A 23,974-nucleotide genomic window follows, 5' to 3' on the forward strand; every position below is an offset into this window, starting at 1 on the left:
CCTGTGTAGTTTATCACAGCAGTAACTCTCCTTTCCATGCCCACTATAAACAACATAGTTTAAGTCCTTATCTCTTCTCATCTAGGCTGTTCTAACATCTTCATAACCGGTCTTCCTTTTTCTAGTCTATTCCTTCTCCATTCTGTCTCGCTGCTGCGAGAGTAATTTTCCAATTCCATCATTCTGACCATATCATTCCTGGACTCAAAGACCTTCAAAGGCTCCCAATTGTTACCAAATAAAGTATAAACTAATACAAATCCCTCTGCAGTCTGGTGCCTAGCCAGCATTCTAGTCTTATCTCATACTATTACCCTTCACCCCAATTGAAATATTCTCAGAGCTACCCTCTTCTGTATTCATAGCTTTGCTCACATTGCCTCCTGTGCCCATATCTGGAATGAACCCCTATATTGAAATCTATCCCTTTATTTAGGTTTCAAGTACTTCCTCTTTCATCAGGACTTTCTTAACTGCTTTTCATCCCACCATCTTTCTTGCACTTTCTCAATCCCTCAAGTGAAAGTGATCTCACCTTCCTCAGATTTCTCACAGCACTTCGATCCTTTCCTTTGTATTAGGTACTCTTTGTATTGTAGCTACATATACAATACCTCTTTAGCTCTTTTAAGGTGTAAATACATGTATCTATCCTTGGTGCCTAGAATAGTGCCTTGAACATAGTAGGCTCAAATAAAGGTTTGTTGGAATGAATGAGTTGGGAAAAGTTATTTTCCTTCATGCTAATGCATGAAATATAAACATCAGGAAGGCACCTAAACTGCTCATTGAATTTGGTTGAGCCATTATAACTGAGTATACATTCTTTAAAAAAAATTTTTTTTAGTGGGCAATTGGGGTTAAGTGACTTGCCCAGGGTCACACAGCTAGTAAGTGTTAAGTGTTTGAGGCCCGATTTGAACTCAGGTACTCCTGACTCCAGGGCCAGTGCTCTATCCACTGCGCCACCTAGCTGCCCCCTAGCTGCCCCCTGAGTATACATTCTTTATCCCATTTAAAAGAGCTTTGAGGAAAAGGGACTTCCTAGTCTTTCAGAAAGTATTGTTCTGTATTTAACACAGCTCTGTTACATGGGGAAACCATGTAAATTTTGAATCTACTGATTTCATATTTGTGATTACCAACCAGACCTTTGCTAAGGGTGTCAAAAGGGAGAATAAAATTCTAGGAAGGAATTTCTTTTCTTTGGCAAGAGAACACATGTCTTTCTAACATTTTCAAGCAATGGGAAGTTCCTATTTATAAAGTACCTCTGTATACTAATTAGGAATCATTCATAGTTGTTGATTAAAGGAGAGCCCTTCATGCGTCTCATTTATATGGTTTTTTATTTCATTCTAGTTTTTGTTTATCTTTTCTGTATATGTTATTTCCTGTTATAAAATTACATTTTATTTTTAATAGAGTTTTAGAATTCAGTTTTCATTAATTTGGATATTTTCTTCCTTTTGGTCTCTTCTTTCTAAGAATTAGTCTAAAATAGCAAGGTTTTATTATAGTTATCATGAATATAGTTTCTGGAATTACCAATTCTTGAAATAAAAATTTAAAACCAGTAAATTTATTCTGGCAATGAAGATGTATTAATGTCATTCTCCTTCTCTCTCCTTCAGCTGTTTCCAATGTCCTTTTTCTTTTTTTGTCTTGAACTGATTTCATTAGTGATAGGGAACCCCTAGTATGGAAACTCCCTCTCTTGCTACAGTTCAGCAACTTATCTCTAACTTACAGTATTAGAGAATTTCTTAAAACACTGAGAGGTTGTGATTTGCCCCTGGCAACACAGCATTTGTGTGACAGAGAAGGACTTGAATTGGACATCAATCAAAAAAGAAACAGGAAGGAGATATCTGTTAAATTTCTCACTTAACATACCATCTTGAGTTTCTTTTTCTGACTATAAATAGAGCATTCATTTTCTTAGTTGCCTTAATAAAACACCTTCAAGTAAAAACCTATTTGAACGAATAGAAAAACTATTTAATTCAAAGTTGTAGTTAGATAAGTTTTATCTGTCATGAATATAAAATAATGACCAAGTTTTGTTGATTTTGTTTCAATTAATTATATTAAACCAAAATTACAAATCCTTGTCCATTCAGTGGTCAATTTATAATTTAATTTGTAAATATATTTAAATTTATTGTGTATATATTAATTAATTGACATGTTTCATCTTATTACAATCCTAGTTATATAGTTATATAACATGTATAATATAGTGATATATAATAAATACATATAATGGTAGTTTTATATGCTAGTATGAGTCAAATAAAGATACAGGTTTTGCTCAGTATTGCTCTCTCCTATAACTGTATTTGTGTGCTGGGAGTCTCAGGGAGACACAGAGTTGTGTGGACACATAGGGGTTCAGGAAGAGCTAGACAGGGACTGATAATAAGCAAGAGAGAAGTAAGTCTGAGATTGTAGATAACAAAAAGCACCCTACATGCATGTATAATTTCATTTACCTTGCTTAACTCCACTGCCCAAAACTGTTCTTTATTCCCTTGTGCCCTACATTTGAAGAAACTATTAAAAAGCCTCTAAAAAAAAGGCCTCTCTCCCACCAAGATGTTGTTTGCTAGTAGAGAGACCCCTGAGGCGCATGATATAGTTAAACAAAAAAGTAAACCATACTCTTTCTGTTCACCATCACAAGAGTTTGCCATTTAAATGTAATTCAGATTTAATAAGCAATTTTGATGTCCTGCCAGGTTCATTAAAGTAGGATTTTGCTCAATCAGTTTCCAAGTTTCCTGTAGCTTTACCCTTATTTATAGTGGTAAATAACTGGTCACCATGATTTGGATATAAACCTTTTCACATACTTTCAAATTATGAAGACTTTGTAAAGCTCCTTAAAATTTTCCAGGAAGCTTACTTCTTTTTAATGTAGTCTAATTATTCCTATTTTCCTTAGTCAGAATTATATTTTTTTTAGGTCTGGATTGGTGATTTCATATTCATAACTGTCTCTGTTACATGTTATTTCTCACATTCCTCTTAAAATGTGAAGCCCTGAACTAGGGATACAGCAATTAGGCACCACTACTATGACTCAGGTTGGCTTTTGTTGATGAACTGAATTTCTGAATCCTGTTACCTGATATTTCATTCTGATCTTTGGATAATTTTTTCCACCTCATTTTTATAAAACTTTTCATTCTTGATCTTATGTTTTCTTCCCGTGTTCCTCCACTTATTTATTGCTGTGGGTCTTCAGTGACATACTATGTCATTCTCTCAGTCTGGGACCAGGTCTTCTTTTGAAATAATGCTAGTATTTTAATATCTCCCCCCCACCCCCGCCATCCCCATCTCTTCCCCACAGTAACTCTACAAACAGCCCATCAGGTTTCCAAGTAGTGAAAATTGAGGGGAAGTACAGTGGTAGGCCCTCTGTTACCTCCCATCATCCGGGGATTGTACCCCAGGTGCAGCACTCAACTCTTGTCTTTTTTCCTCACTATTCTCTAGCCTCTCTCAAGGCCAGATAGCTCTGAAGCTTTACGGTTAGCCCTAGGGATATGAGTCTAGATAGTCTCAGGAGGCTGCTTCAATAGGGCCATCTCTAGACAATTGGAAAGGGGGTGAATTTTTTGTTTAACATCCTTAGTCTTCTCTTTCTTAATTGGTTCCTTTCTCCTTTCCTTGCCACTACCCTCCAAATGCATTTTTGGATGAGATGTCTTTCTATCAAGATCTGATTGATGAGAAAGGATTTAATGCTATTTAAGTCAATGTTTTTGCCCTCTGTGCAACACAGAACATTTTCCCTCCTTAAAGAAGTTTTAAGCATCAATAAACAGGTCAGGAGGTGGAATGCATTTTTGCTCTATTCAGACCCTCATCCACAGTGCTGATTTTAAGGTTCAATTCAGATCCAGAATTCTACCTTAAGACTAAGCCCCATCAGGTTCGGCCTGCTTAAGGATTTCCAGGCAGGTTGTTGGGTTTTAAGTTCTTTTCTAGAAACCCCCAAAGATCCCAGGCTGGTGTAGCCTTCTCCAAGAACCATATCCAAAGAGATCAAAATGGATCTGTTCTCCTGAACATTCTGTAGACTTCTTAGATTAATGTAAAATTATCTATCTAAATGTAAAATAGACCTCACTGCTGTTGGGCTATACTGAGGGGCCCCTGATTCCACTTTGGCCTGGTCTGATAATAAAAAGATACCTTTAACATACTATCCTGTGAGAGATCTAGATTTAGGTTATTAACCTTACCTCTGAAAAAACATTAAATGAAATTTTATAATGCTTACCTGTGTCCAAAATGAGAACTAGGCATATTGCTATTTGGTGTTTAAAAATTCCTGAGGAGAGACTATTGTTCATCCTTTTTTTCCTTCCTGTTTTGACTCCCTTCCAAGAAGACTACATATCTCAGTACCCCATACCCTCATCCTTTATAGGACCCAACTGTCCTCAGACCATCTGCAAGTTGTACAAATCAGCAGGGTTGGGTCACTGCAAGGGATGGCAGATGAGCTTTCCTCATTCCCCATTCTCTGAATCCTGCCCATTCCCATACATGGGAACATCAAAAAGAGCTTGACCAGAGAATACAGTCCTTTCTCCAAGTCCTGAAAACCATTAAGTTATTTCATGCTGGCTAGTGATACATAAATTTAGGACAAAGAAGCCAGATGGCTACTGAACAGTGTCCTGTTTCTCTCTTATTTGATTGTTGCTATTGCACTGTTAAATAACCCTTTCATGTTTCTTAGAGTACATGTTTTTTTGGTTACTATTAAAGTTTTATTCCCTCTCACATACTCTATATTCCAACCAAAATGGTATATCTGAAAATATCTGAAATTACCACCACTGGGCCTTTGCACAAGCTGTTCCCCATGTCCAACATACTCTTCCTCCTCTTCACATCTTGGAACCCCTAGCTCACTTATACTCTATCTATTGACTTTGCTATTTATTTATTTATCTATTAATCTATTTATTTATCTGCTTATTTATTCATTTTTACTCATTCATTTCTTTTTTCTTTATTTATCTATCTATATTCATTCATTCACCTATTTATCTATCTATTTATTGTTGGCAGGGCAATGAGGGTTAAGTGACTTGCCCAGGGTCACACAGATAGTAAGTGTCAAGTGTCTGAGGCCAGATTTGAACTTAGGTCCTCCTGAATCCAGGACCGGTACTTTATCCACTGTACCACCTAGCTGCCTCAGCTCTGCTACTTATTATCTGTGTGACCATGGGCAAATCATTTCACTTCTCCATGCTTTAGTTCCTTCATCCATTAAATGAAGTGATGGGACTAATGGACTTTTGAGGTTTCATTGAACCCTAGATCTATAATTATATGCAAAAATGACTTTCATTGATATAGCACTTTAAGAGAGACAGCATACTAGTGGGGAAAGCCTTTTTGGCTGGGTTCAAATCCCACCTTGGAATACTTTCTAACAATTTGATCTTTCCCAAGACACATTTTTCCCTGTTCTTCAATTTCTTCATCTATAAAATGAGAAATTTGAACTAGAACTTCTCTGATGTCCCTCCCAGCTCTAAATCTATGATGCTATAAATTGAGTATACTATTCAGCCTCCCTACCTAGGACCTCTTTTAAAGTCAAGGACTATTTCACTTTTGTGTTTGTATCCCTACCACCCAGCAAATAGTTGTCGTTCAGTTGTTTCAGTCACATCTGACTCTTCATTATCCTATATAGGGTTTTCTTGGCAAAGATACTGGAGTGGTTTACCATTTCCTTCTCCAGCTCATTTTACAGATGAGAAACTGAGGCCAACAAGGTTAAGTGACTTGCCCAGGGTCACACAGCTAGTAAGTCTCTGAGGCCAGATTTGAACTCAGAAAGATAAGTCTTCCTGCTTCCCAGCAAATAGTAAGCTTTTAATAAATGCTTATGGGTTGGTTGATGGATTTGGAAGTGAAATGGTAGAAACACCTTTTATTTTTTTTCCAGTCAGCAGTGGAAGCACTGAACTCAGTATTTAATCACATGTGATACTAACCCATACTCTTGAGAGATATTAGCTTAATACTTTTCGTCTAATGACCAAGTTGGGACAAAGAAATCTAAGAAAATCTGAGGCTGTATTTTATTTAGCAGTTTTGGCTTCTAGATGTTTAAACTATGCCTAATAGTTACAAAAGTTCATGAAATGTTTTTTTCACAGAGGGTTTAAAAATAAATTAGGCTTTGAAAGGAAGACTGGAGTGCAAATGTTGGGATTACTCATTCTGACATTCTTTGACCTTTTGGTGTGGAATGCCTGTGAGACAAGTAATTAAGATGACCCCTCTTGTTTGTTCAATAAAACTCTAATTTTAGATGGATAATTAGATAATGTTACATAAATTATCTTTCCTGCTATTACATGGTCTATGACACTCTGTAGTTAATATGCTATGCATACTGAAAAACTCCAGTATTTGTTTTTCTTCAACCAATTATTAAGCATTTAACTTGCACTTTCAGTGAAGATTAAATATATTAATTTGCATTTCAATCAGGTTTCAAAGGTTTGCGGTTGAATGTTCCAAGGATTTTTTAAACAGACGGAATTTTTATTTAGTAAAATATTTCACAGTATGAAACATTCCTGACTTTTAATCATAAGATAGTTTTATTTTTCCAATATTTGCTCTGATTTTTCATCAGTTAGCTTCAGAGGAAGAAAAAACATCTACGGAAGGGAAAATTAATTTAAAAATTTTCCAAGTTTCGAAGTGACCTTGAAAAGATCAGTAATTATTCTAGGAATAATAAAAAAACCCTCTGCTTTTCCTTAGTAATCCACCCTCAGAAATGTTCAGTTTTACTTTCCTATCCATCCTTCCAGTTATCTGAAAGTAATTAATAATTGATCCCAGAAGTCCTCCTAGTGTGGCCTTATGAAACTTGACTGGAACACAAAGAGAAGTATGCGTGTACATTGTGTAGAGGAAAGGGTGTTTTTTAAGTCTTTAGAACCTGGAAAACAAGGAAATAGAGCTCTATCACTTTCTTATGTATGTGGGTTTTTTGTTGGTTTTTTTTTTGGCGGGGCAATGAGGGTTAAGTGACTTGCCCAGGGTCACACAGCTAGTAAGTGTCAAGTGTCTGAGGCCAGACTTGAACTCAGGTCCTCCTGAATCCAGGGCCGGTGCTTTATCCACTGCTCCACCTAGTTGTCCCGCTCTTATGTGTTTTTTTTAAAACTCTTTACTAATTATTTAAGGAGTTTAACATTGTCTTGTTTTAAAGCCAGGTAATCTTTTGGCTAAGTGTGGTCCTACAATTGTCCTGTAAGCAGTTAGAAAGAGCCCTGGACTTTATTTGCTGGATTAGCCCATCCCTATTTGCCCAGGTTCTGTGGTGCCCATGGTTGGTAGGTGAAGGCCTATTTCTAAGGATGTCTTTTAGGATACATAAAAGCAGTTGCCTCTAAATTCAATCTAAGGTAAAATAATTGCTTCTAAGTCTTTGGAAGTGCAGAAAAATAATTATTTTTACAACATATAAAAATAAAGATTTATGGGAAGAGAAAGATGTGGTATTCCAGCCACTTGTAATTTTATATTATACATTGGAATCAGAAGGGAAATATACAAACTGAAATAATTTAAAATTGTTAACTAAAAGAGGTTTTGTAAATAGTCCTCTGTAAGAGTAAATAGTCCTTGATAACAACAGCATGCTAGAGGAGTAGGAACATTCTAGAGATTGCCTCAATTTTTTTTTTCAGTGAAAAAATGAGGTGAGGGCCTCTGCTGAAAAGGAGGGGAAGAAGTGGTTGAGTGGGTGTCTTGATGAGAGTAAAGAAGCAGCTGTAATGCTATGAAGTCCATCAGGAAAGAATAAAAAGCTTTTCTGTTACTTCTTCCTGTAAGGCATGAACATTAGTATCACTCAGCTGCTGGGAATCATTACTCGAATATTTCTGTTATTTAAAATGTGATGTTTTGGGGAAGCTAGGTGGCGCAGTGGATAGAGCACCGGCCTTGGAGTCAGGAGGATCTGAGTTCAAATCCGGCCTCAGACACTTAACATTTACTAGCTGTGTGACCCTGGGCAAGTCACTTAACCCCAATTGCCTCACTAAAAATAAATAAACAAACAAACAAACAAATAAATAAATAAATGCAATAAAATGTCATGTTTTTCTGATCTGGTCTTTGATATTGGATATTGACTTGACTTTCTTCCATGTCTTCCATGAACTCTGATTATAATCATAAATCCATATTCACCAAAGGGACTTTTACTTCTCAAAGTATACAGATAAAAACCACAGCTTGAAACCAGGCCAGTCCTGCTGTTGTGTTGAATAAATCGATTAATAAATGGGATTAAGATTTGGGGAGAATTTTTTGCTGACCATTCTCTTAACTTTAGGGTTTTTGAATGAAGTCTTATATATATATATGTGTGTGTGTGTGTGTGTGTGTGTGTGTGTGTGTGTATACATACACACATATATTTGTGTTCAGGTGTTTGGGTTTTTTTATGTTCGGGTGTTTGGGATTTTTTTGCTCACTTCTCTTGCCCAAAGTTGACTGATTTGTCAGGCATGATTTGCCATTTAATCTGTTGTATTCTCTGGTAACCTTGGACATTCGTTCCCTAAGGAAAATGGTTGGGAAACTGGACCATCAAGGGTGACCTTTTTTGGGTGCTTCATTTGGTATGGTTCACTACTTGATAATATTCAGAAGTATAAATCAATTTACATTAAGACAAACATAATAAACTTGAAAATTAGAACCTTTTTTCTTGGTTGACTATTATCTCTTTTCACTTTGACTTCATTCTTCCCCATCCAGCAACTTTTCCCATAGCTTTCACCACAGATTCCACCAGGGAATTCTCTCTTTTCTTATTCACAATGTTCACACAATCTTTATTATATGAATGTACTCTTTCCTCTCTTCTTTATTTGCTTTCTATGATATTTTCTCTTTCTTGGACTGTAAACTCTTTGAAGGCAGCGACTATTTTCATGATTGTCATTGCATACCTACTCTGTCACTTAAGAATGCTACCAAAAGCACTGATACGTGATTAAAATGAAATTTTTATTAATTTCAATTTCAATTTTCCCATGCATGGTTTTATGGATTTCTTACAGACCCATAGAATTTCAGATTTGGAAAAAACCTCATTGGAGGTTGTATCTTAAACTAGGTAGCTAAAATACTTTCAATCTCATTTTAATAACTTAGATCATTTCACTATATTTTAACATAATTCTATTTATATAAGTTTTTGCATCATCATGTCAATAATGAAATAAGAGTCTCAATATTTCATTTTTATGAAATTTGATTATATTCTTAGTTTAGGGTAGAAATACAGTTGTGATAATGTGAGACTTGCCTCAGGGGAACTTTTAACACAGTCTCTTTGGATTAGACAATATGAGCTATATTTTAAAATGTAGTGTCCCTCTCCACAAAAAATATGTATGTATGCTTATATGTGCACATACATGTATATACTTTTCATTATTAATATTATACCTCTACTTAATGATGTACCCATAAAAATATTTTGTTACTTTTTGATAAAATGTGATGTCTTACTTTAAAGAATGAAGATACAACTAGGTTGGAAAAACTGGGTATTTTGTAAATGTAAATAACATATCATCCAGCCCTGGAATTGCCCTAAATGCTTGCAGTATGCTATATTAAAATTTCTTTTTCAGGAGGTGAAATTGATTGTGTGGATAAGGATGGCAACACCCCTCTCCATGTGGCTGCAAGATATGGTCATGAGCTTTTGATTAACACTTTAATAACCAGCGGAGCTGACACAGCCAAGTAGGTTTTAAAAAAATATATATTGTTCAATAATTGTCAGATACTAGTAATGCTGCTAAATAGATTTCACCATGCGGGAAATTTATTCAGATTAGAGTTAGGGCTCTACTATTGCTCTGAAACAAATTCAGTTTGAAGTAAAATGGTTTTTCATGGCAGATGTAGCTAAGTGATGGTTTTGTCTTTTAGTTTCTCAAAAGTGCAAGCATGTTTCAGCATACTCTAGGAAAAGGTCACAGGATTTTAGAGTTGGAAAGGCCTTTAGGTGGCATGTGGTCGAACTCTCTTTCTTTTATAGACAAGAAACCCAAAAGACACTTGAGATTTTTTTCTAGATTCTGCATTCTAATGATGCTATTTTCTAGGTTATTTTGCTGATTTTCTTCTAGAAAAATGGTATGCTTAGAATACTGGTCTTGGGGTCTGGAAGATCTGAATTCGAATTTTACCTCTGATACATTCTGCGTGATGAAGGGACAAGTCACTTAAACTCTCAAAGCCTCAGTTTCTTTCTTTATTTCTTTTTTAGTGAGGCAATTGGGGTTAAGTGACTTGCCCAGGGTCACACAGCTAGTAAGTGTTAAGTGTCTGAGGCTGGATTTGAACTCAGGTACTCCTGACTCCAGGGCCGGTGCTCTATCCACTGCGCCACCTAGCTGCCCCAAAGCCTCAGTTTCTCCATCTGGAAAATGCCAATAAGAATACCCATAGTACCAATCTCCCTGGAATGCTACAGTACCAAAATGAGATGATGCATTAAAAGTACTTTGCAAACTACACAGTACTATGTAAATGTAAGTTATTATTGTAACTACTGTCACTATAATTATTAGTGTAATTGGGTAGGAGGAATAATATATAACTAAAAAGAATTAATTTTGGTGTTTATATTTTCCTTTTACTCTGTTATTTTAATAATTTGGCTGTAGACTAGCAATCAAGTATATTTGCTACATTATAAAAAGTGACAGACTAAAGTTTTCACTTTAATTTCAAAGTCATTCACTGTTTGCCTATGGTGGGTCTTGCACTATGATATATGCTATAAAGAAATAGAAAAGAAGTATATGACATAGTCCCTGATGTCAAGCTGCAGTCTTTTGAGGGGTAGAATATACATCTGAAACATAAGATAATATTATGTGATAAAATGCTACATTAAGCAAAACAAAATGCCAGAATATAGACAATAAGTAGTCTAAGGGAAAGAGATGAATGGTGGCTGATCTACACTGAAGATCTTGCCTTAAGAGAGGGAATGTGATTTGAAAGATGAGGTACATTTAGATATATGAAGGAAGTTATGTGTTAGGCAAGTCACTTAACCCTGTTTGCCTCAGTTTCCTCATCCATAAAATGAGCTGGAGAAGGAAATGGCAAACTACTCCAGTGTTTTTGTTTTTTTGTTTGTTTGTTTTTGCCAAGAAAACCCCAAAGGGGGTGACAAAGAGTAGAACACAAGTGAAACATGACCAAACAACAACAAAAGTGTGTGTTAGAGGTGGGGTGAGCTGGGGAATTTTAACAACAAAGATATGAAAGCATGAGTAAAATTGTGACAATAATAATGAGAAAAGTGGGATTTTCCATTCAACCTTCCTCCCCAATCACCCATTGAATCCAAACTCTCAAAGGCTGGTGACTACTTCTATATCTCCAGTGTCTAGTTCAGGGCTTTGTTTAGTGCCTTTCACATAGTAGGTATTTAAAATGCTTGTTGAATTGAATTAAATTGAGAGCAGAGGCCATTGGGTAGGGCAGTCTAACTGAGGCTATGGGGCACGTGTTTGGAGAGTAGTAGGGGGAAAGGTTGAATTGGTAAGACAGAACCAGATTATGTTGAAGACCTACAATATCAGAATGGAGTTTGGACTTGATATCATAAAGAGTAGAAAGCTATTATCGGGGCAGCTAGATGGCGCAGTGTATAGAGCACCAGCCCTGGATTCAGGAGTACCTGAGTTCAAATCTGGCCTCAGACACTTAACACTTACTAGCTGTGTGACCCTGGGCAAGTCACTTAACCCCAATTGCCTTACTAAAAAAAAAAAAGAAAAAAAAAGAAAAGAAAAGAAAGCTATTATCGACATTCAACAAGAGAGACAGCATACTCTCAACCAGAAGAATGGAAACTATATTCTCTTCAATTTGCTTCAGTGATCAAATTTGTACAAAAGAAGTGAACGTCTTTCTCTAGGGCAATGTAAAAATAAAATTAGTGAGTCTGAAAATATATTAGATTGCTGTTAAAACAAAATTTATCAGAAGGTCAGGCCTTTTGGGCTTGAGATATAGATCATGTAAGCCTTATTTTATTTATTTATGACAGTATAAAATAGGAATGTTTAGCCATTCTGATAAATTAATAAAGGGGGGGCAGCTAGGTAGCAAGCACAGTGGATAAAGCACCGGCCCTGGATTCAGGAGTACCTGAGTTCAAGTCCGGCCTCAGACACTTACTAGCTGTGTGACCTTGGGCAAGTCACTTAACCCCCATTGCCCCGCCAAAAATAAATAAATAAATAATAAAGGGAGGGAGAGGAAGAAGTCAATTCCAGGGGAAGAGTACTTTCTGATTGGGAAGTTAGGGGAGGTTCCAGTGGATAGAAAGTTATAGTTAGGAGACCAAACTATTCTCCATATTTATATTATTTGCAACATATATTGACCAGTTTGTGTCCACTTCTCTACAAAACAAAGAACTTTCTTTTCCATGATAGAAAAAAAATCATCACAAGATCACAGATTTAGAGTTCAAAGGACCTCAGAAGCTATCTAGTCCAACCCTCTCATTTTACAGATGAGGAAACTGAGGGCCAAGGATAACCTTTTATGATGAAACCATTTAAAGTCCCTGCTTAAACCCTTAAGTTATATGTTTTAAAATATGAACTGACATAAAGTCATTCTCAGGATTTAAGGAATCAGTTTCTAAGCAGGACCTGCTTCGAGCTACTTCACTCAGACAGTAAGCTCACCGATATTTCTGATGAAACAAAGCAGAATGTCTTGTAATGGCTTGTTGTGTGAATAACCATTGCTCAAAAGAGTATAATTAACCAAATTGATAGACTTAACTTGTCTATTATCTTTCTTGTAGAACTTAGGAGCTGGGAGGGATATTAGATGAGGAAGCTGAGATTAGGTAAAGGGAAAGTGACTTGCTTGGAGTCATATGAACTTGAACCCAGAGCAGTGGTTGTTTCACAACACCATTTATTGATCAGTCTTTGATAGGGTCTGTATAGTGAATTGCTTTTTAGACCTCGTTTACTCTAAAGTAAGTAGGAAAGATGGATAGCTGAATTAGAAAAAATGGATCTATTTTGATATTACCAATTTTTACATAAAGTGAAGTAAAAGTAGTAACTTAAATGGAATTTCTTTTTCTACTTCTTATAAATTATTCATTGTTAAGTTGTAGTGTTATTTGGAGACTTTATTTCCTAATTTTATTCCTGATGAGAAAAATATAAATAAAAGTCTATTCGTGATTGATTAGAATCAATGAAGTGCCTTGTTGTGGATAATTTTGCCATTTTCCTCTTCCATGTAAGATGTCTTTAAAGCAGTGAAAAGGGGGGGGGGTTCTTTTGAACTGCACTGTTTCCAAAGTTTTGATTGAAAAGGTCTAAAGTTGACTTCAATTAAACAAACACCCCCTTTTCCTTTAATTTCAATCTTGAAGATATATTCTAGTCTTTGGACTGGAACCTTGGCATCAATAGCATCCCATTTGAATGTAAATAATGGTATTTGCATCTGAACGGAAATCTTTTTTTAAACTTAAAATTTTATTTTTAAGTATTTTATTTTTTCCAATTACATGTAAAGATACTTCCCAACATTCATTTCTGTAAGATTTTAAGTTTCAAATTTTCCCTCTCCACTTCCTTCCCCCCCCCAAGACAGCAAGCAATTTGATATAGGTTATACTTGTACAATCATGTTAAACATATTTATTTTCACATTAGTCATGTTGTGAAAGAAGAATCAGAACAGAAGGGAAAACTACAAGAAAGAAAAAACAAAAAAAGTGAAAATCATATGCTTTGATCTGCATCCAGACTCCATAGTTCTTTTTCTGCATGGGGAGAGCATTTTTCATCATGAGTCTTTTGGAATTGCCTTGGATTGTTGTATTGCTGAGAAGAGCTAAGTCTATCACAGTTGATCATTGTACAATGTTGCTGTTTCTTTGTACAATGTTTTACTGTGAACTGAAATCTTTGCTACCTCAGTACTGATCCTGAAAGTGTGGTCTTTGGTTAGGCAGGAAAAAAAAACAATATTTCACCCTTAAATGAATTTTTCAAGGCATTCTTAAGTTAGAGTTGAGGTTTATAAATTGGAAAAAAGTGAAATAATTAGCTAATATCTATGTATGATGAAATATGAATTAGTATGTATAGTAGAAAGTGTACTGAATCAGGCATTAGGAACCTTGGTGGGAGGCCAGGCTCTCAACCATGCCAAGCTGTAGGACCTTGGGCAAGTACTTTGCCTATAGTTTCTTCCTCTGTAAAATGGAATAATGATATTTGCATTGCCTTATGTACAGAGTGATGGTGAAGATCAGATAATCATAGAGTGCTGTACAAATGTAACTTATTGCTATTCTCTCCACCTGGGAGCTTGAATAGGAAGTCTTTTGAAAAGAACTAGTAGTAAAATCTGCCAAATCTATAGTACCTTTCCTGCTGAAAGGTTATTTATCCTTTTTGTGTTCTTATTCTTCCTCCCTTCCTTTTTTGGGGGGGTGGGGTGGGGCAGTGAGGGTTAAGTGACTTGCCCAGGATCACACAGCTAGTAGATGTCAAGTGTCTGAGGCCGGATTTGAACTCAGGTCCTCCTGAATCCAGGGCTGGTGCTTTATCCACTGTGCCACCTAGCTGTCCCCTCCCCTAAAGTCTAACTTGAGTATCTCATCATAGTGTGGAGGTGACCCATGCTAATAGGTTATACCAGAAGAGTAGAAACTTTGGCCAGTCCTAGGGAGTAGGAAATGTTTGGATGCCAGACCCCATGATAGACTCCATGTTTGTTGTCTGAGAACCAGCATAACTAAATTCAAAGAATCTCATTATCATAGGGTTGGCCACAAAGTGAGTGATTTTTCTGACCATAGCAGTTTATGAAACCTTACACTGAGACATGGCATGTCTGCAACAGTAAAATGTTGGATCTTTTGAAGTACTTTTGTTGTATTTGCATTTGAGTATTAATGGCTTTTGTTATAGATATTACTGAATAATTAAGGAATTATATCATCCAGGACCTTAGCCCTAGGAAAATTTACTTCTAAAGTACCAAATGTGAATAGCGGTTAGACTTTCCTTACAGAACACCAAATATATTTAATCATTTAGTTTTGCCACAAAGGTTAAGTAATATCAGGTTTGCTTGGAGCTTCATTTAGCCAGGAACTTTCAAAGCATGTGGCACATAAAAATATTTAACGGCTGCTTCTGTTCTCATGAAAATTGAAAAATATCCTTGATGGCATTTATAGAAAATGTGTCTTCCCCATCCCCCCATTTGTAACCCTTTTGCAGGCATCAAGGTCAGTCACTGATGCAATTGCTTCTCAGATTTTTTTTAAACGATGAGGGAGGCAATTACAAGGAGCTTTCCTCAACCTGACACTGCCAGGAAGATGGGCAAATTACATTTCTTGATGGATGCCAGCCATTATAGAGACCAGGTTGGAAATCTCTATCTAGGAACAGTAAATGAAGGGAGAAAAGAGGAAAAGAAAAAGGCTAATAAATAGAAAGAAGCCAATATGATAAGAATGTGATACTTAGCATGATTTGTAAGGGCACTGGATATCATGAATAGTAGGCATGTTCTTATCCACACACATATTCAACTACATAATTACTTGAGGGATAGAAAACTACATATCCAAAGCTTAGAAATGCTAATTATATAGGCAGAGTAGTTTTGTGGAGCATTTGCCAATTTATTTGTGAGGTAGAGTATTGCTTGGCCAATTTACACTAGAGGGGACCCATAGATAGTTAACTCTGGCAGGAGGTAAATTTATATAATGCTGTCACTGGTGGCTGCAATGAAGTTGCAAAGTCTGAAATGTCCTGTTCAAACAACAGAATGTGGGAAAACATGATGTTGTGACATCTAATTTTGATACTAATTGCCATCAAGTAGAATTGGTCATAAAATATATTCTTCCTGGGTGACAATTCAAATGGGCTTAATTATAGAAATTTCCCAAGCACCTCATTATAAATATGTCTGTCTTTCCATACATGATCCCATTGCATGGATCTCTAGGATAGCATTATAGTGAGTTTCTAATAATTTTCATTATTTTTATAGTTCTTTTTTCAGAATTATTTGGGCTACTGGAATATAGTTGGGTCTATTAACTGAAGTATATTTGATTAATTCTCATACCTACCTGTTTGCACATTATAATTTTTTTAAAAATACATAACATGAAAAAAATATTAAAGACATGACAATTTTCATTGCACAATATAAGTACTCATTCTCTTTTCCAAAAGTTTGCTTTGTAGAACCTAGACCAATGGGTGAATAGATGTTTTTCTTATTTGTCAGCTCCTAATACAATGACAGACACAGAAAAGTTTTTTGATAAATATGTTGCATGTTTGATCATGCATGTTATTTTCCATCCCAAGAACAAATCAACATAGCTTTCACTGTTGAATATTGGAACTGGTTAGCTTAATGTAAACTATAGAGAATGAACATAGAAAACCTAACTATTGATTCCTTTAGTCTCAAGTGAAAAATTTAGATAATATATCTAAAATATTTTATAAACCTTAAAACCTTATACAGGCTGTTATTGTTATTATATGGTCTTCCTGTTTTTCAGATGCGGTATCCACAGCATGTTCCCCTTACATTTAGCAGCACTGAATGCTCACTCTGACTGCTGCAGGAAGTTGTTATCTTCAGGTAGGTATATCCACTAGCCAGGAAGAAATTTAATTAATAGTTTGAGTCATGTGGCTTCAGTGGATGTTTGAAAGCAGTACCTGCCTTTGTTTCATGTCAATAGGCTGGCTTGGTCCCTGGGCTGTGTATAGCTTTCCTAACTGCATGTTGATTCATTCCCAGCAGTCCTTGGTACTGAAGCTCCTTTGAATGTCTCTATCCCCTATCCCTTATTGAGTTGTGGTTTAGCATCCTTTAGGTTTGTGGTATATAGGAACTTGATCAAATCACAAGAAGTAAACAAAATTTTAGGCTGTTTCAACATTTTATTAAAAAGAGAAAAGACTAAAATATCATATTTGTGTGTGAAGTCTGCAAATCTTTGTAGTGAATCTTTGCCAACTTATTTAGGTCTCTTTCTCGTGGGACTATTTAAAATTGAAAAATTCCTTTTCAGGTTGGGAAAGATAGTCTTAGAAGATTGTCTTTTGTTACATAACTTGTGGCAAGCTTCTTGTTTATCATATTGCCAATAGGGATTCTATTTTTTTCTTTTCATGGAACTAGAATTCATTTCCTATCTCCAAACCTATGTGTATGGAGTTTTTCCTGGGCTTCCAAAGACAATAAGGGGATGACCCGATTACTAGGCACACATTGTTTGTGAACTAATTATTCAGAGAACTCAGAAACCCATTTTTCATTTGATCCATTACCTATAGCTGATCTTGCTTTCCCAGCTTTGGGCATGTGTAAAAATAGCCCCTGCATGAAGGCATGCTTTTTATACCTCCAATCAACCAGAAAGGTGGGAATTCACTTAAGAAAACATCTCCCTTAGCATGTTAAGCTTCTTACTTTGGACTCCATGTTTTCTTCATGTCTCTGTCTGCCTGTCTGCTGTCCTAGTTATCTTCAATCAGTTTCATAAATTTTTACCCTGTGATTGAAAAATGGCGCTGTGGTGCATCCAGGGCTGAATGTGAAAATAAATTCTTCTTGACTTCACGGTTCTTCTTCTTATAGAATTGCCAAGCTTGAGCAGTTACTCTTCGTTTCCATGACAACCTCTTGCTGACTACAATTGCTTGCACTCTGGTTTTTCTACTAACTGATTTTTCTGTCTCTGCAATGTTTCTTGTGGTTTAACTAGGACAAAAGTATAGCATAGTGTCCTTGTTTAGTAATGAGCACGTGCTGTCTGCAGGCTTTGAAATAGACACACCAGATAAATTTGGAAGAACCTGCCTTCATGCTGCTGCCGCAGGAGGGTGAGTAGTTGGTCATTTTGAGTTGTTGGTTCATGAATATATTACTGCTGTGTCTTAACTGGCTAGTTGTTTGTCAACCAAGGGACTTTTTCTAGTTAAAGAGAGTTGCAGTCATTTTAAAGAAGGCCACATGTCTTGTGCCTCAGATCGCTTCTATTTTTTTTTCTCCAAAGAAAAAAATTTATGGAGTTTGAACAGAGACCAAATTCATATATAAAAATCAACTTTTTTATTTAAAAAAAAAAAAGGAGTTTGTCTTCAACCTTGAAGAAAGAGGCTGGTAACCACAAAAAAAATATAGAACATCCACCGTTCTTTGGATTTCCTCTTATTTTTTTTTTAATAAATAGGTGATAGTGAAGGAAAAGTAAGACTGAATGACTTCCTTTTATTTCTAGTCATTCATTTCCTCCCACTTCGGAACACCATTTTAAGGCTCTGTGTGTGTGTGTGTGTGTGTGTGTGTATGTGTGTGTGCACTAATATGAAATGAATGTAGAAATGACATAAGTAAAGAACACAAGATCATGTGCCCATTGTTCTTTTGGTGGAACTGTTGAGAGTGTTATTTATACAATGCCCTTCTTTTCAATCCCAGGGGTTTGAATGAAATTTCAGTCAATAAACGAATGATATATGAGAACACTTTCACTAAAATTTCTTTCTTTGATGGCCTCTCTTGAGTAAGATGTTCTTTTTATCCATTTTGTGGCCAATGTGTAACTAATGTTGCCCCCAAATACATCCTTATATGTTTTTATTATCTTTTTATCAATTTGTTTCCCACTGTTAATGAGTATTATGCTTAGTAGCTGCTCATGTTGTGCCAAATCAACACCATAAACAGCTTGAAAAATGCTTGTATTTAATGTTTGTACAAGCTAAAGCAGGTTGTGCTCTAAGAAAGGAGGCTGCAAACAGAAAATGAGGCTCACCTGAAGTTGAGTTGAATTTATCAATGAGAAATCAAACTTTAAAAAAAATCTGAGTTTAAATAATAGCTAGCATTTACATAGTACTTTATGGTTTGCAACGCATTTTATATTAACTCATTTGATCATCACACAACCCTATGAGGTAGGTACTATTATTACCCCCATTTTACGTGAGGAAAATGAGGCTGAGATAGGTTAAGTGGATTATCCACAGTCACTAAGCTGATAATGGAGACAGAATTTGAACTCGTCTTTCTGACTCCAAGCTGAGTACTCTTATCTACTATACTACTTAGGTTGGTTTATGATAACTCATACAGAACAGTGACAAATAGTTTGTCTTCCTATAGACCTGCTTTAAAAAAGCACAGATCTGGAGACAAAGTCTTTCTATTTAGTTCTGAATTTGTGACTGAAACTACTATTAACATTAGTATCAGTGGCTTAGCCTTCTGTAGGAAAATATACTCCAATGAGCTTCTTTCTTTTTTCCTACTAAACGTGATTTATTGCCTCTGTGAATGACAAAGGAGCTTTGGAAGATTACTTTGCTTCATTATATCATTTTCAGCCATGGTTCTTGCACATTTATTTACCTAGATTACAAAGACAGGGAAATGCAGCTGTTTTATTTTCCATTAAGGGCTGTCTGGGCTGAAAATGGTTATCGTGGCAAACTCATTCAGTTGTGATAAAAAGTAATACTTACCCACTTTGGCTCATTGTTTAAAGGTGACATAACATTATTGTAGGTTTAAGTGTCAAAATCTCATTTTTTATATTAAATGATCATTTTATAAATTATGTTTTTAAAAAATGTCTGGATAAGTAATGAAGCATCATTAAAATATTTGGCTATGTAATAATCATTAAGGATAAGTCAAAATGATATTCATGTAATGGAAATGGCATAATTAGGCTATTGACTATTGATTTAAAGAACCTTCTTTCAAGAAGACTGTAGAAACTTTTGGTGTGTCAGAGATGTGGTTATTAAAACCTGTTCACTTTTATTAGCAAAATTTAAGCAACAGTTATAGTGAAGCACTTAGCTTCAGCCCTGTAAACATAGAAGAGATCACAATTCACTTTTATTTTCTTGATGATTTGTTTCCTGTCTTTCCAGTAATGTGGAATGTATAAAACTCTTGCAGAGCAGTGGAGCAGACTTCAGTAAGAAGGATAAATGTGGAAGGTAGGTGATCAGGGATCCCTCCATCGGGGGTATGTAAATAAGAATGGGGCTGAGGAGGAGAGTGGGATGAATTGGAATTTCCATCTGGAAATCATATCACTAAATTTTAAATGAGAAACAGTAGAACTTGGGGAGATTGTTATCCCTTAAAGAAAATTCCTCCTTCAGAAGAAATTCCAAAGAGGTAGGTACATTAAAAATCAAATGTATAATTTTGAGTCCTGTTTAAAAATGTTTTTTTTTCTCTTCCAACCTTTCTGCTGGTACTATGCCTGTATAGTCTTGTATTTTTGTCTGGAGGATACTCCTTCACTCTTACACTCCTTGATATTAAACTTCCCTGATCATAGTGCTTGATTGGCCACGATTGCTGGAAGTATCTTTACATTATTTGTATTGTCAGCAAGGGATATCCTAGGATAAATTTGTGTGCACATGTTTCAAAGCACTAGGCAATTTGGTGAGGCTACCTAGGTTACCATGGGCATAGACCTGTCTCTAACTATACTGATCTGGAATGTATTGAAATAGATTGTTTCCAACCTTCTGCTAGTCTTCAATATCACCATGATTCTGAAGAGTAGTATGTTGATTTGATACAAGAAGCATATTTGTCTAAGTACTTATCAGTGCTCTCTCAGTCAATAAAATAGCCCATCAAAGTGTTATAATTAGTAAATTGTTCTAACATAAATATTAAAATCCATAAGTATAATGGATACAGCCTTTAAAAATGAAAGAAGATCCCTCTTTTTGAATGACCAGGATACAACGTATAAAAATTAATCTAATTTTATGTCATTCTGCTCTTGTTGGGGAATTATTTTCCATGGTGGAGATGTTCATTTTAAGGAGTTTTTCTCTTGATGATTGAAAATGGCCTTTTACTCTATAACTTCAAAAGATCCAAAGGAAAGGCTAGGAATTACATCTATAATTTCATTAAAATTGACCTAGAGGAAGGAAACTCCCTTCCAATGCAGGTCACTACCTTTTCCACCACTTAGCATCTTACAATTGCCTAGTACCCAAAGACAACAAGTGTCATCCTGGGATCCACAGCCAGAATATTCAGCAGCAGGACTTGAACCCAGATCTTCCTGACTTTGAGGCCAACTTTCTAGCTATTATGCCAGCCTGCTTCTCCACACATACTATAAATGGGCTTGCCATATAAATAGAAGCACAGAAATAGAGCATTAAATGTATAGGGTGTCCTGGAAATGATCAATTCCATCTGCCACATCTTGCAAAAGAAGAAATTAAGTCTTGTCCAAGGTCACTTGGCATGTAGGAGAACCAGAAATTAAATGAAGATGTTTCCAACCTAGGCTAGTCTTCACTCGATTCTGTTGAGTTCTAACTCCTTATCTCTCAAGTAGGATTGTCTCCTGTCTGACTTTATAGAAAATCTTTTGTGGGTTTTAGAAACCTCAACAATTTTCATTGGCCTTGAACAATCTGATGTGTGTGTTTCCCAATAGAAGTTGATTTTTAACTCTGGCAAAGTTACATTCCCCTCCTCCAGAGGAGGGAAACCAAGGAATTGGTATCTTGGCATTTAAGATTTTAGGTTTGGGGTGTTTTTTTTAATCATGTTATGACATCTGGGTTATGTCATTCTGGAAGTTAGGTTATTGTTTCCCCTGGCAGACTAATGAGCAGCAGCATTGCTCTGAGATTGGTAAACATGGGAAGTGCTGGTTCAAATTTCATAGTTTTGTGAAAAAAATTACAAGCAGACAGGCTTAGAAACTCCAGCTGTAAGGTTCTCCTAATGGCATTACTATGAAATGCCCTCTCATTAGAAACATTTTATGGGCTGCATAAAATGTATCGAGTTTTCTATAACTGCCTTTTAAAATTTGTGGTGGTTCCTTTGCCTTATGGAACATTGAAAGTATGCTGGAGACAAGTGCCTTTTGAAGCTGGTTAAAATACTCTTTGCAGCCCTCAGTTACAAGGCAAAAACCAATTAATTGAGTGGGAATACTTGGAGGAAGGGACCCCCTTTCCCATAGTTGTTTTGCTTTTTTTTTTTGATGAGGCAATTGGGGTTAAGTGACTTGCCCAGGGTCATCCAGCTAGTGTCAAATGTCCGAGGCCAGATTTGAACTCAGGTCCTCCTGAATCCAGGGCTGGTGCTCTATCCACTGTGCCACCTAGCTGCCCCTCCCATAGTTGTAATCTTTGAGCAATGCATAGAGAGGGATGGCCAATAATATAACCCGTCAAAGTGTTCAAAGGTAATTAATAAATCATTATATCATAGAGAAATATTAAAATCAGTAATTATAATGGGTTATGTGTTAGGTACAGTGGAGGTACAGAGATTATAGTCCCAGACTCCAGAAACTTCTAATCTATTCAGAAAATTAACACATGTACATAAGTAACAGAAATACAAAGGACTGTGTATGTTAAGTACATACAAGGTGCTATGGGACTTTAAATTAAAATAATTTAAAGGAGAAAATCCTTCTGGCTAGAGTCATTAGGGAAAACTTCATAGAAGTAACATTTGACCTAGGCCTTCAAGAGTGGGTAGGCTTGGAAGGGGAAGTCTAGCTTGAGGAAACAACAGACCCAAAGTTACAGAGGCCACAAAACCCCTGTGTGTGTTCAGGAAATGGGGATGGTCAGCCTTGGCTGAAACATAAAGTACAAGTAAGAGAGAAGGGGAAGGTAAAACCAGAAGGATGCATTATAACCAGACTGCTAAGGGACTTGAATAGTAGACTAAGGAATTTGTCCTTTATTCAGCAGGTACTGGGGAGTCACTGAAAGTTTCTGAGCTGAAAGAGCATGCGTTTGTACATGAGCCCATGAGCACCTGTGTGTAAAACCTAATCAGAATTGTACTTTAGGAAGATCACCACTTCTAACCAAGAGGCAGACAGTAAAGGAAGGAAAGACTAGTTAAGAGACAGTTGTGATCATCCATGTACAAAGTAACAAGGGCCTGGATTGGGGAAGCGATAGTGGGTATAGAAGAAGAGGGGACAAGTGCAATCTAGTAGAGATTTACTTAGCCATTTTCTGTTCTCATCTTAGCATTATAGACTTTAGAGCTAGAAGGGACCTTTGAGATCATCTAATCAATCGCTTGTTTATCTGGTCCAGACTTATGATTGCATTAGCATGAGAAATCCCCATAATGGAAATTCCTTTCATCACTGCAGATCTGTCTTTAGATTATGGTCTTGCAGAGTTGCTCAGTGACTTGGCTATACAGCTACTATGTTTCAAAGGCAGGACTTGAACCCATGTCTTTCTGACTCGAAGGAAGACTCTCTGCTGTCAGCCCTTTCTTTTAGAGGTAACAACAAACATGGACATTCATATAGCACTCTACACACATTGGCTTGGTTGTGTCTCAAAACAAACCTGCATATACCTACCTACCTGTGAGGTAGGTATGCTACAGATAGGATTATTCTCCTTTTACAGATTAATTAAGGGGAACTTAGGTGACTTGCCCATGGTCACCCAGTTAGTGTATCCCAGAGGTAGGGTATGAATTTAGATAGCTGAGTCCAAGCCTACCGCTCTATCCATTATTATACCATACTGCCTTAAAGGATTTCAAAGGTGTTAAGTTGACTTGCTTTCTACAGAGCTGGAATTGAAAGCCCAGGTCCCCTGCCTGTGAAGATCAGTGCTTTCCCCCTCATCACATCCTGAAACAGCTCACTTGGCAGAAAGATGGGATAGCCCCTTTCCCACCAAACCTATGAAAGCATTGTTGTTCTTAAACTGTTTTAGTCACGTCTGACTCTTTGTGACCTTCTATAGGGTTTTCTTGGTGAAGATAC

General features: G+C 36.3%; 1 protein-coding gene across 1 annotated transcript in view; it reads left to right on the top strand.

Annotated features, from left to right (window-relative positions):
- ANKRD44 (ankyrin repeat domain 44) overlaps positions 1 to 23,974 on the top strand; it is a 359,716-nt gene that overhangs the window by 239,531 nt on the left and 96,211 nt on the right. The window contains 4 exon segments of the mRNA XM_043993594.1: positions 9,714 to 9,828; positions 16,697 to 16,779; positions 17,912 to 18,029; positions 20,091 to 20,159. Of these exon segments, the coding sequence (XP_043849529.1) occupies positions 9,714 to 9,828; positions 16,697 to 16,779; positions 17,912 to 18,029; positions 20,091 to 20,159 (385 nt within the window).

This window comes from Dromiciops gliroides, chromosome 3 (assembly GCF_019393635.1).
Source record: "Dromiciops gliroides isolate mDroGli1 chromosome 3, mDroGli1.pri, whole genome shotgun sequence".
NCBI classification, from domain to species: Eukaryota; Metazoa; Chordata; class Mammalia; order Microbiotheria; family Microbiotheriidae; genus Dromiciops; species Dromiciops gliroides.